We start from the raw sequence: 12383 nt of genomic DNA on the forward strand, positions 1-12383 counted from the left end.
TTTTGCTTCTAAGCTAACTCAGGAATATTGTTCCATGAGTGTGTATTTTTGTTTATCTGGAAGAAAATATGTCATAAAATAGTTATGATTTAGAGACAATAGATTCTGGGCCATTGCATTGCCTGCTGTCCTTTTATGTTTTGATAACGGAGTTTGTGTATTGTCATTACTCATGTTCCTTTTAATATCCATACACTTACCCATGGAGGCTAATAGAAGAATCCCCTTTTAAGAGAATTATTTTTAAAATTATATTTTTATTTATTTATTGTTGGCTGCTCTAGGTCTTCATTGTTATTGTTATGGTTGGGCTTTCTCTAGTTTTGGTGAGCAGGGACTACTCTTCTTGAGGTGCTGGGGCTTCTCATTGTGGTGGCTTCTCTTTTAGAGCACAGGATCTGGGCTGTGGGCTTCAATAGTCGCAGCATGTGGGCTCAGTGATTGCCGCTCGTGGGCTCTAGAAAGCAGACTCAGTAGTTGCGGAGCAGAGGGTAAGCTGCTCCATGGCAGGTGGGATCCCCCCAAACCAGGGATCAGACTGGTGTCCCTTACATTGCAGAGCAGATTCTTAACCACTAGACCACCAGAGAAGCCCTCCTTAAGAGAATTTTTTAAAGTTTATCATTGTTACTAGGCTTCATTCTCAGAGTGTATTCCTGCTGTTTTGCCATTAAATAAACATCACGAAGAAACAGAATAAAAATGAATAAAGACTTAAGAGCAGATGAAGCAAGGATGCAAAGTAGAAAGCCCGTAGACCACCCGTCATTGCACCAACAGTTCACACATCTGACAGGAGAGTCTTGGAACTTGAAAACTAAATGCTTCCATTTTCCAACCTTTCAGAATTGTGTCCTTCCATCAAAATTCACGTCACATATAACTGCCTCTGGTAGTGTCTTTGAAATTGGGTTTCATTTTTTATGTGAACAGTAAGAAAAATGTCAGTTCTTATTTACGGTGGACATGCTGTGTGCTGGTCAGTGTATTAACAGCTATTTATTATAATCAGTTTGCCTGCACTCACTCAATTCTCATACTCATTTAGTCCTCACACTAACCCTAATAAGTTAATATTATTATTATTCACATTTTACAGAGGAGAACCCTGAGACATAGAATAGAAGACAATAGGAAGCTGATTTAGGACTTGAACTTTGGGGGCCTGACTCTACAATATTTTATTCATTTTGCTCTACTGCCTCAGACATGACTGTTTGGCCCAGAATTTGTTTCTTTTTCCTGCATTTGTCTACACTGTATATACCACAGAACCCTGGGACAGAGGAGATGGTAATTTGTTTAATCTCAAGTTTAAACAAATCAAGCAGCCGTTTTGCCCTCCTTGACCAAGACATGCTTAAAGATCCATTAGTGTCTCTCTTGTCAATGATTTACAAAGACACTTGGAGCTTCCTTCCAGTCCATTGGGTCAATAAAGCATTTTTAACACAGTCTTAAATATGCATTTCTGACATCCGCTACAATAGATTCCAAGAGAGCTATTTATAAGGCCTTGATCGAGAAGTCCTATAAAAGTGAATATCAAAACACCTGTGCTTCTTACATTTAACAGCTTTCAAAGAAAGGAACCATTTGCAATAAAGTTAAAATGCTAGATCCGAATTATCATGTCAGTCTTAGCATTCCTTAATCACATTTTATTCATTTCCTCCAAAAATTGGCTTCTACTATAAGCAGATATATCCTGCCTTTAGCATTAATGAGGACTGAAGTTTCCTTATGGTTACTCTTTATTGCAATTTCATTTTTCAGTCATTTTGCTTAGAGTAAAAATCTTTTCCTTTGTACAATTTGGCTCTCCCCCAAAACCAAAGTTCCAAGCTGATTTTTCTAGAAGGTGTATTAGAAGGTCACTTCTTTGCAAAAGCTACATTTATCATTCAAGTTCATTTTCTGAAAAGACCACATATTGGATACTCAGGAAAAGATCCCCAAAGAGGATTAATATCTAACAACATTTCATTTTTTCCCTTCTCTTCTTCTTTCTTTCTCTTTCTTTCTTCTATCTAACACTTTCCTTCTTCCCTCCTCTGCTTCTTTTCCTTTCTTTCTTCTTTCCCTCATTCAGTTAATTACTCAGTAATCTAGCAAGTACGAGAATGTCTGTACCACGTACTATGGGTTTTCCAGGTGGCGCAGTGGTAAAGAATCTGCCTGCCAATGAAGGAGACACAAGGTTCATTCCCTGGGTCAGGAAGTTCCCCTGAAGAAGGAAATGGCAACCCACTCCAGCATTCTTGCCTGGAAAACTCCATGGACAGAGGAGCCTAGCAGGCTACAGCCCATGGGGCTGCAAAGAGTTGGACATGACTGACCCACTAAGCACACACACACACATGTTCCAGACACTAGCGATAAAGAAGTAAACAAGATGAGCTTCCTACCATTATAGAATGTGTAACCCAACAGGATGGAGATGTGATAAACCAATCATTTCAATTAGGAGACATGGGGGACAAAACCTAGTCTTTGCGGAAGAGGTTCATTCACCAAATAATTACAGGCCAGAAATGGACCCAGTAATAACATAATGAAATATAAAAGTTGCTGCTCTTATGGAGATAAGAAAAGTGAGATATTCTTTAAAAGTGCCAAAATAGTGCATTGTAAATATTATTATGGGGTAATTATATGAGCTTGTAGGGTCATATAGAAGAGAGCTTTAACTTACAATCTGATTCAAGGAGACCACCTAAAGAAGACCTGAATAGTGAGTACAGGAGCCCCCCTCCTTCCAAAATACAGAGTTTAGACTTACATTAACTTCAAAAAAAAAAAAGATTATTTTCCATCTCAACCTTACATTCTCCCCTAGCATCTTCTTTCCCAGAAAACTTGGTGTTGTGATCATTTCGAATTGCTTGGCTACGCTTGGTCATGGACATGAAACCATCAACACCAAAATATACTAGTGTCAAACTCTCTGACAGATGAAAAGGATTAGATATTAGCAATCTCCCACAAGTGACCATTTTTAAATGGTTGACCCAGTTTGTAGCTCAGATCAATCAGTTTTGTCAGTATAAGCTATTTCTACTAGATGTCCATGGTGGGGGAGGGGGGGGACAAACCATTTAAGATCCCAATCATCAGATTTTTAGCCATCCACCTGCCAATCATCCCTAATCTCATCTTCCCTTTCCTTCAAGATGTATAATTGTCATTCACAGGGACTCTCTTTTAAAGAAATATTATCCTTAGCAATTTATCTTCTTTTTGTTTCCTCACCAATACAGGGCAAGACAGCAATGCATTGAATTGGGAAGGAGGGATCATTGCTAGGAACATATTGGGCTTGAAAATTTTTGTAAACTTTTCCATCTCAGAAAGAGTTATTGCTGCCAGAAATAATCTTGAAATGCTGTCTTTTTTTTTTTTTTCCCCCTTTGGGGCTATTAGGAACTTTCTCTTCCTGTTAAAAATAGGTTTTGATAATGCACTCCAAATGCTGACAAATCCAAAAGAAAGAGCAGACAGAAAAAGTGGAGAGCTGCCTTGGAGAGCTTCTCGGCAGGGGACTTGCCCATCGCCTCCTGGGAAACATGGGGTAAAAGAGTGGGAAGCAGGCCACTGTTTTAAAAATGTGTATTGGAGGGAAAACTAGGAAACTGATGTCCATCTAACACATCTAACTTTTTCAGATTGGCCTGCATTCATCATGTAATTACTGTATTTACCTTCTAATCTAGAAGAACAATAGGGCCCCCTTCTAAGATTAGATTTAGGGTAGAAGGCTAATTTCTTATATTTCACCTTCAGAGAAGGCAATGGCACCCTATTCCAGCATTCTTGCCTGGAAAATCCCATGGACAGAGGAGCCTGGTGGGCTGTAGTCCATGGGGTCGCAAAGAGTCGGACACGACTGAGCGACTTCCCTTTCACTTTTCACTTTCCTGCCTTGGAGAAGGAAATGGCAACCCACTCCAGTGTTCTTGCCTGGAGAATCCCAGGGACGGTGGAGCCTGGTGGGCTGCCGTCTATGGGGTCGCACAGAGTCGGACACTACTGAAGCGACTTAGCAGTAGCATTTCACCTTAGGTGTGTTTTCTATAGACAAAGCCATGATACAAACCACAAACTAGAAAATCTGAATAGTACAAACAAATCCCATACTGGCTTGTATTACGACACATTCTCTGCCAGTAGTGAAAAGGTTATTTCACCTGTCTTCTTGGCTGGTTCTACAGATGCTGAGTGAAATCCAGAAAAGAAGCAAGTTTCCAGGTAATCCGTAAGCAAGAAAGGAAAGCTCAGTTTTCTGAGCACTTAAATGACTTTGCTTTGAGAGGCCATAGATCATCTTGAAATCATTTTGACTTGGATTGAGATAAAATTTAGAATGGTCAGGTATTAGTGCCAAAGACTGAAAGGCATTTACATGACAAATATTATCATTATGATTTTGCAATAACCTTGCTAGTTGGGTTTGAAAGGACAGTTCACTAGGTAATTCTTAAAATGCAGATAAAATAGATTTAAAAGAACAATTTTCTAGTTCCCAGAAAGGGTTATGACAAACTTAACTCTTTCCTTTCACAGGAACCAAATCTGGGAATATTTTTATTTTAAGTCTCTTTTTTGAAGTAGCCGGCTAGTGAGGCCAATAGGTAAAGAAAAATTCGGTCAACTCCAGAGGGTCTTGAAAAGTTTTATCCACGTGGTTATTATAGAAATCCAGAATTTTATTTCTTTTCACAGAATTGGATCAGCCTCTCCCTGTGTCTTGGGTGGATCAAAGTAAATGTGGGCTTCTGAGATAGCCAAGAAATAAAAATAATACTAAACATAGAAATTGAAAATGGGGAGTGTATCTTACCAACTTACTATACAATTCTGTACCAAAGACATCTAAACATCTCAGAAACAGTAAGTTCCTTGTTAAATGTGCAGTAATCCACGACAGACTTGTAATTCATGTTTCATCTTGTTCAATCATCCATCCATCAAATACTTGTCACTTGATATTAGCTTTCGAGCTGCTCATCAGCCGAGTACAGTGGTTTTCACTTTTTCCTTAGCAAAGGAATCCCCTTGAAGGATTATACTGAATGTTAAAATAAACATTTAAATAAAACATTGAAGTGCTATACTGAATATTAAAAATAAATTATCAAGAGTTGCTTTCTCCTTTCTTCTAGTGGATATAACTGAACCCCCTCAGATAATCCGTGAAGTCTCATGAGGCAAAACTTGAAAAATTCTAATCAAAGGACTGCATATCTGAGCTTTTTCCAAAAAAACTAACTTTTTTTTGTAATTGCAAGCCTATGGACCAGGGTTTCATAGTTAGTATTCTAAAGAAAGATTAAATTTCTACTGAAAGATTACATTTCTCTGATTGACTGTGGCTAGGTCAGTCACAAGCATAAACCTTGGGAATCAGGTCTGCATATATGGCAGGGCCCATCAGACATTCTGAATGGCAGGGTCCTGTGGTTCTCTGAGACTCGGTTCTGGTCTCCACATTGGTGTACCTGAGCAGTAGGTGTCAACGAAGCCATAGTTCAACTTGTCAAGATCAGATGAGCTCATTATTTAGAGCAACCCAGTTGCTCCAGTTGCCCCAGGCTCCCAGTGTGCAAACCATCATCCATTAGCCTAAGGAAGATGTGGTCTGGGGTCACTGACTTTATGTACAAGATTTTAATGAAAATGGAGCACTTGTCAATTCCCTGTCCCTTTTCAGAGAAAAGGCAGCATATGTGCCAGGGTGGGACTGGGGAAAGGATACATATATGGGGTCAGAGGATCTAAATTCTGGTCCAGATGCTGACAGGTACTTGCTAAGTAAAATGTGGTAAGTGTTAAGCTGCTCTTGATGACACTTGCCTCCTCTGTAAAAATGAGGGTCATCATGACCTCATTGGGCTTTTTGAGTATGTAATAAATTGAAGCTTTATACAGTATCTACCATGATGTCAGTAATGTATTAATAGTAAATAGTCAGTGAATGATTAACACTTGGAATACTATTATCATTGCCGATTCTTTTATGGCTATGTCATTTGGCTGCTTTAAGTCTGCATCCTCACTCAAACAAGTACAGATGACAATAGTCCTATTTCTATCTTTGAACGGTTTTTCAGTTTTAATGAAATATGCATCAAAAGTACTTTTGAAATCCTAACAATAATGTGACAGACAATATTTAATGGGAAACATCAGGAATCCCTGTCCTTGAGAAAATTGCAGTCCACTGAGAAACACACAGTAAGTATAATACATAAATAAATTATATACTGTATTTGGTAAGTTACAAGTACCCTGGTGGCTGGGTGTGGGGCAGTGGCTGGCACAGAGCAAAGTGAAATCATGGGTGCTGACTAAGGGAATTACGATTTCAACGAGTAAAAGTCGCTCAGTTGATTTCAGTAGGGTGGTCAAAAGTGTCTCTGGTAAACTGACATTTGAAAAAGATATGGAAGAGTTGAGAGTGAGCCAGGGATCCACTGGACGGGAGTCCTAGGTGTTACAGAGTTCAACTTGTTCAGGTAGTTTGCTCTCTGAATCAGAGCAACCCTCAAGAGGAATCACTCCTGCCATGTTCAGCCAGTAGTCTGCAAAGAGACCAGTGGCCCTGGAGCAGAGGGAAGGAGAGAAGGGTGGAGTGAGGTCAAGGACACAGTTATGGGAGGGGTAGGTTGAATGCCTAACCCTGATACCCCTTCTAAACAAAGTGTCAAACTTCCTTTTGGAAGTTCTTCATCATCAAAGAAAGTCTTGTGACAAGATGCAGAAAACATGTGAGTTTGGAGTACAACAGACTTGGGGCACACTTGTGTGACTCTGGGCAGGTTATTCAACCTCCCTTTCATCTGTTGAGTGGGAACAATGCCTTGTGTAGTTCCTGGGAGGTTCACAGTTAATGTAGGTAAAGTGCCAAGGACAGCACCCAAATCAGAGCTCACTAAAGTGTAGTGAGCACGGACCTGACAGGGAACAGAATTCAGTCATCTACAACAGTGCTTCCCTGGTGGCTCAGATGGTAAAGAATCTGCCTGCAATGCAGGAGACCCAGGTTTGATCCCTGGGTTGGGACGATCCCCTGGAGAAGGAAATGGCAACCCACTCCAGTACTCTTGCCTGGAGAATACCCATGGACAGAGGAGCTTGGTGGGCTACAGTCCATGGGGTCACAAAGAGTCAGACATGACTTAGTGACTAAGCCATTGCCACAGCAGGGCAGTGAGAACTGGCTCTGGGCCTCCAATGGCCACCTCCTTGTCCATATTATAAAACTCGGTCAGTAATTCAGATGATCTGGCTTGTCTGTCACCCTGCCAGCTTGGCTCTAAATGAAACGAGAGCTTTCATATGCCTTGTGCCATTTTCAATCAAAAATGTTGCTCCAATCTTACATTAAACTAAAGCGGTGACTTTAGAATTAGTGGTATTTTCATGAAGTATAAAACTAGTTATTAGTGACTTAACTGGGGACACTTGTTGCTGACAATTATGAGCTAAAGTAACATGATTGCAAGTGTCGATGTTAAAGAGTGAACTGTGCCTCTAGCCCTGCTCTTTCATTAACTGCCATCCAGTGATGGGCAGGTGGTGAGACGGAAATACTCTTCTCATCATCCAAGTTCAAGCCTGCTTACTTCCTGCTTAGAATTCTGCAGCGGCCTCTTGTTTCTTCTTCTTTGCCCTCTCTGACCCCTCCTGAATGGGGTCAAAGAGTAGACATGGTGTCGCTCAAGAGCAGTATCCAGGTCACATCTTTCCTTAGCTTCATAGTCACGTTGTACCTCATTGCAATGCAGAATCACCCCCAATGCCTCTCCCTGAAGATGAAAGTCCTCTTCTGTTCAGTCCTGTTTCAAGTCCTCAGTTCCATCTGTTCCAATATTTAAAATATTGTCCCAGGTATTTAAAATGCCTTGACTCTCCTTAGAGATATGGCTAATTCTAGGACTAGGGCAGGAAATACATACGATGAGGCAGGATCATAACACAGGGCCAGAAAGAAAGGAAGTGCTTTTAAAAAGAAGAAGAGAAGAAGAAGGCAAATCAACTAGAAAAGTTCATAATGGCCGAATCTGGACCATCTTGATCAACAAAATAAATAGCATAGTATTGGATTATAACCCAAAGGATAAATAAATAACAATCAGCCATGAACCCATACTGATATGATTAATTCATCAATCAATTAATATAAATAATTTGCTGATGTAAATAATAAATAATTAAATAAATGGAAGAGAACAGACTTATATACCTTGTAGAAGGATTTCCAATAATTGTAATGGATACTGCAACCCCACAGAGATGGAGACAGAGCATAAATAACTCTGTATTCTCTAAGGATGGGCTGTAGTCAGTGAAATCTTTCCAAAGAGGATGCCATAGAGAGTGGAGAAGGAGTGTAACTTTATGGTAGAGAAATCTGACAAGTACTGAATCAACCATGTGATCAAGGTCAACATCAAGAGTAATGAGTCATGTTGATGATATGTACTCTTGATTTGATGTCATGAGAATGGTACTGTACCTCCGGGGTCCTCCTCCAAAAACACAGAACAGTTTAATCATGAGAAAACCATAAGAAAAATCTCATTTGAGGGACATTTTATAAAAAACAAAACAAACAAAAAAAAACACTGCTCAAAACTGTCCAGGTTCTCAAAAAGGAAAGAATGTCTGAGAAACTGTCATAACCAAGGAAACCTAAAGAGATAAGATAACTAAAATTAATGTGGGATCCTGGAAGTGTCCTGGCATAGAAAAAACATTAGGCAAAAGGTAAAAAAATCGGAATGAAGCCTAGACTTTAGCTAATAACACTGTATCAGTATTTGTTCATTAATTGTAACAAGTGTAGTATACTAATATGTGATGTTAATATTAAGGGCCTAAAACTAGGAAATATGTAGTAGAGTGTGGGATATATGGGAACTCACTATACTATCTTCATAAATTTTCTGTCCTATGTCGTCCTAAGATTAAACATTTGTTTTAAAATCATATTCCAACCTCTCACATTAGCAAAATGCTTCCCCGTCATTGTCCCCTGCTGAAGCCCTACCTTTCAACTCAACTTCAGTAGCCTTCCTAATTCTTTAAAAAGGAATGGGTGTCCCCTTCCATCTGTGTCCAAAGAACTCGATACTTATCCTGTTGATTTTCATTAATTTACTTATTCTTTCAATAGTTATGGATTAACCACACCAGTTATTGACTATAGTGTTGTGGAGAGACAAGCAACAACCTTGACTCTGACCAGGCTTACAGTTTTGTGGTTACAGTCGTGCAAGCAAATGTGTACAGTTCTAAGAGAATGAAAACTGGTGATTAGGGAATGTCTCTAAGGATCCGACCTTTGTAATCAGTCTATGCATTTGATGTGTGAGTGGTGGATGCAGGAATGGGAAGACAGGAAAGGGTATTCTGGGAGAAAACCTGTTTGAACTTTCCTGAGGCAGAAAGGAGGGGAGCATCCCCAAAGAAATATAACATCAGTGTGATTGGACATTCCCAACATAGGCACCATATATGAACTCAACTCAGTGCTAACGCGTGTTACCTTGGTTAATACTTACATAACTCGTGACGCAAGGTTATTTTTATTTGTACTTTACAGATATTTGTACTTTATAGATAACAAAACTGAGGGACTTCAACAGTGACAGAGCTGAGATTCAGGCTAGAACAGGTTTGTTTGAAAGCCCAAAGTCTTTCATCCTATTGAGGAAGACACAGTTCATCTGCTTAAGTCAGAGATTTTTGTTTGGTTGTTTTTGGCTGTCCGTTACTATGTGGGCTTTTTCTGCTGGTGGTGAGCAGGGACTACTCTTCATTGCAGGGTGTGGGCTTCTCACTGCCACGGCCTCTCTCGTGGGGAGCCCCGGCTCTGGGCACGCGGTGCAGGGGCAGCGGCTGCGGCTTGTGCGCTCTAGAGCGCAGGCTCTGTATTAGTAGTTCTGGTGCTTCACCTGAGTTGCTCCGTGACATGTGGGATCTTCCAGGACCACAGATGGAACCCATGATACCCGCATTGGCAGGCAGATTCTTAATGACTGGACCACCAGGGAAGTCCAGTCAGAGATTCTTGTGATTGTTCCCGTCGTATTATACCAGGGTTTCTTGGCTCTATTGACATTTGGGGCAGATAATTCTTTGTTGTGGGGTCTGTTCTGTGTACTCTGGGATGTTTAGGGGCATCCCTGGTTTCTACCCTCTAGATGCCATTAGCTCTCACCCTCTACCTGTAATGACAATGAAAAATGTCTTCAGACTTTGCCACGTTTGATTGACAGCGAGGGCGACTAGCAAAACAATCCCATCCCCCGCCCCTGCATTGCAAGCCCCTGAGTTACACTGTTTCAGATCAGGATGGAGTTGTGTTTAAATTCTTCCCTTCCTCCTCTCTTCCCTCCCTCTGCTCCTTTGTTTCAGTGTTTCTTTTTTTTAATTTATTTATTTTAATTAGAGACTAATTACTTCACAATATCGGAGAAGAAAATGGCACCCCACTCTTCCCTGGAAAATCCCATGGATGGAGGAGCCTGGTGGGCTGCAGTCCATGGGGTCGCGAAGAGTCGGACACGACTGAGCGACTTCCCTTTCACTTTTCACTTTCCTTCATTGGAGAAGGAAATGACAACCCACTCCAGTGTTCTTGCCTGGAAAATCCCAGGGACGTTGGAACCTGGTGGGCTGCCGTCTATGGGGTCGCACAGAGTCGGACACGACTGAAGCGACTTAGCAGCAGCAGCACTTTACAATATTGTATTGGTTTTGCCATACATCAACATGAACCCGCCACGGGTGTACACGTGTTCCCAATCCTGACCCCCCCTCCCACCTCCCTCCCCATACCATCCCTCTGGGTCATCCCAGTGCACCAGCCCCAAGCATCCTGTATCCTGCATCGAACCTGGACTGGCGATTTGTTTCTTATATGATATTATACATGTTTCAATGCCATTCTCCCAAATCATCCCCCCCTTAACTCTCCTACAGAGTCCAAAAGACTGTTCTATACATCTGTGTCTCTTTTGCTGTCTTGCATACAGGGTTATCGTTACCATCTTTCTAAATTCCATATATATGTGTTAGTATACTGTATTGGTGTTTCTTAAGTGTCCACCATATACAGGCTGGATACACATCCTGTATAGTTTAGAACACAGTAACTTGTAGACAGAGGTTGCTTAACAAATGCTTGAGGAATTAACTGCCAACAGAGTCCTAAATGCCTAGGATTCTAAGTGTTACAGACAAATGGAAAACATTCTTCCTGAATGCAAAACTTGACGTTGGTGAAATAAATCCCAAGTTTCTGATCACTTGGAGTACCTCTTATGTCCCTGGAGAACTGGCTTAGCTGGTATCCTTTGGGCTGAAAAGGTCCACTTGAATGTCACTGGCCTTTAGACAGACCCAGCAGAGCACCTGTTAAGAACCTAACAGAGAGTTGCATACATTAGGTTGCCAGTAAATGCTGAAGAGAGCATGGCTGATCTGTAATAATTAAGTGAAGCCATATGCCTTGGTCTGTAATTTGAGATTCTATTTGAAGCACATACTGATTTTCTTTTTCTATCATTTTTGGGTGAGATCTGGTTTGGGGAAATGACTCTTCAACTAGATTTTCTATTCAACTCCCTTGAGAGTGAGTGGGTACTAGGAGGGAAAGCTCATTTCAGGGCAGTTTTCTTGCCACTGCAGGTTCTATACCACTGGAGTGTCCGTTTCTTGTCATTAGTGGGAGCTCAGAGAATTCTAAACACAGATAATGCAGGGGTGAGCTCTCCAAATCTCCAGGCATTCACTGCTCCACTGCCTCTTCGTACATACAGCCCAGAAGTGTTGCCTCTTGAGGGACTTTGTTGTTGCTCTTTGTTGCATTTAAAATGTTGTGCCCTGATGCCTGTCTTCTCCCAGATGACATGACACATCCCTTGTATGCAATCTTGTATACATGTATAGATACATGTTGTAGGAGAGAATCCCATAGTAACTCTACTTTATGGAAACCCTTCCCTTTACGTTTTTCACTTTCCGAACCCCTCCACTCACACGTGCACATACCTGAATGGCCACTGAATTATCTCTAATCAGCATCCCGCTTCTTTCTCTCTTGCCAGAAGGAGGGACGTGTGAAGTGATTGCTGCGCACAGATGTTGTAATAAAAACCGCATTGAGGAGCGGTCGCAAACAGTCAAGTGTTCCTGTCTACCTGGGAAAGTGGCTGGAACAACAAGAAACCGACCTTCCTGTGTCGATGGTAAGTAGCTGGTTTCACTCCTCTCTCTATGGGTTCACCTGTGTTGTTATGGTGTAAAATATATATATATTTTGTTTCATCTAAATATGGTTCAGGATAATAAAGAAGGTGTCTCTACAATGCTGC

The 12383-nt window shown here is 41.0% G+C and overlaps 1 protein-coding gene across 2 annotated transcripts in view; it reads left to right on the forward strand.

Moving 5' to 3' along the window:
* FAM19A1 (family with sequence similarity 19 member A1, C-C motif chemokine like) overlaps positions 1-12383 on the forward strand; it is a 506092-nt gene that overhangs the window by 379395 nt on the left and 114314 nt on the right. The window contains exon 3 of one of the 2 annotated variants that reach the window (XM_027523127.1): positions 12120-12257. In XM_027523127.1, the coding sequence (XP_027378928.1) occupies positions 12120-12257 (138 nt within the window). Of the gene's footprint in view, positions 1-12116; positions 12258-12383 lie in introns of both variants that reach the window. The other variant, XM_027523126.1, reaches the window with a different exon arrangement.

The sequence above is a fragment of the Bos indicus x Bos taurus genome, chromosome 22 (assembly GCF_003369695.1).
Source record: "Bos indicus x Bos taurus breed Angus x Brahman F1 hybrid chromosome 22, Bos_hybrid_MaternalHap_v2.0, whole genome shotgun sequence".
Taxonomy (NCBI): domain Eukaryota; kingdom Metazoa; phylum Chordata; class Mammalia; order Artiodactyla; family Bovidae; genus Bos; species Bos indicus x Bos taurus.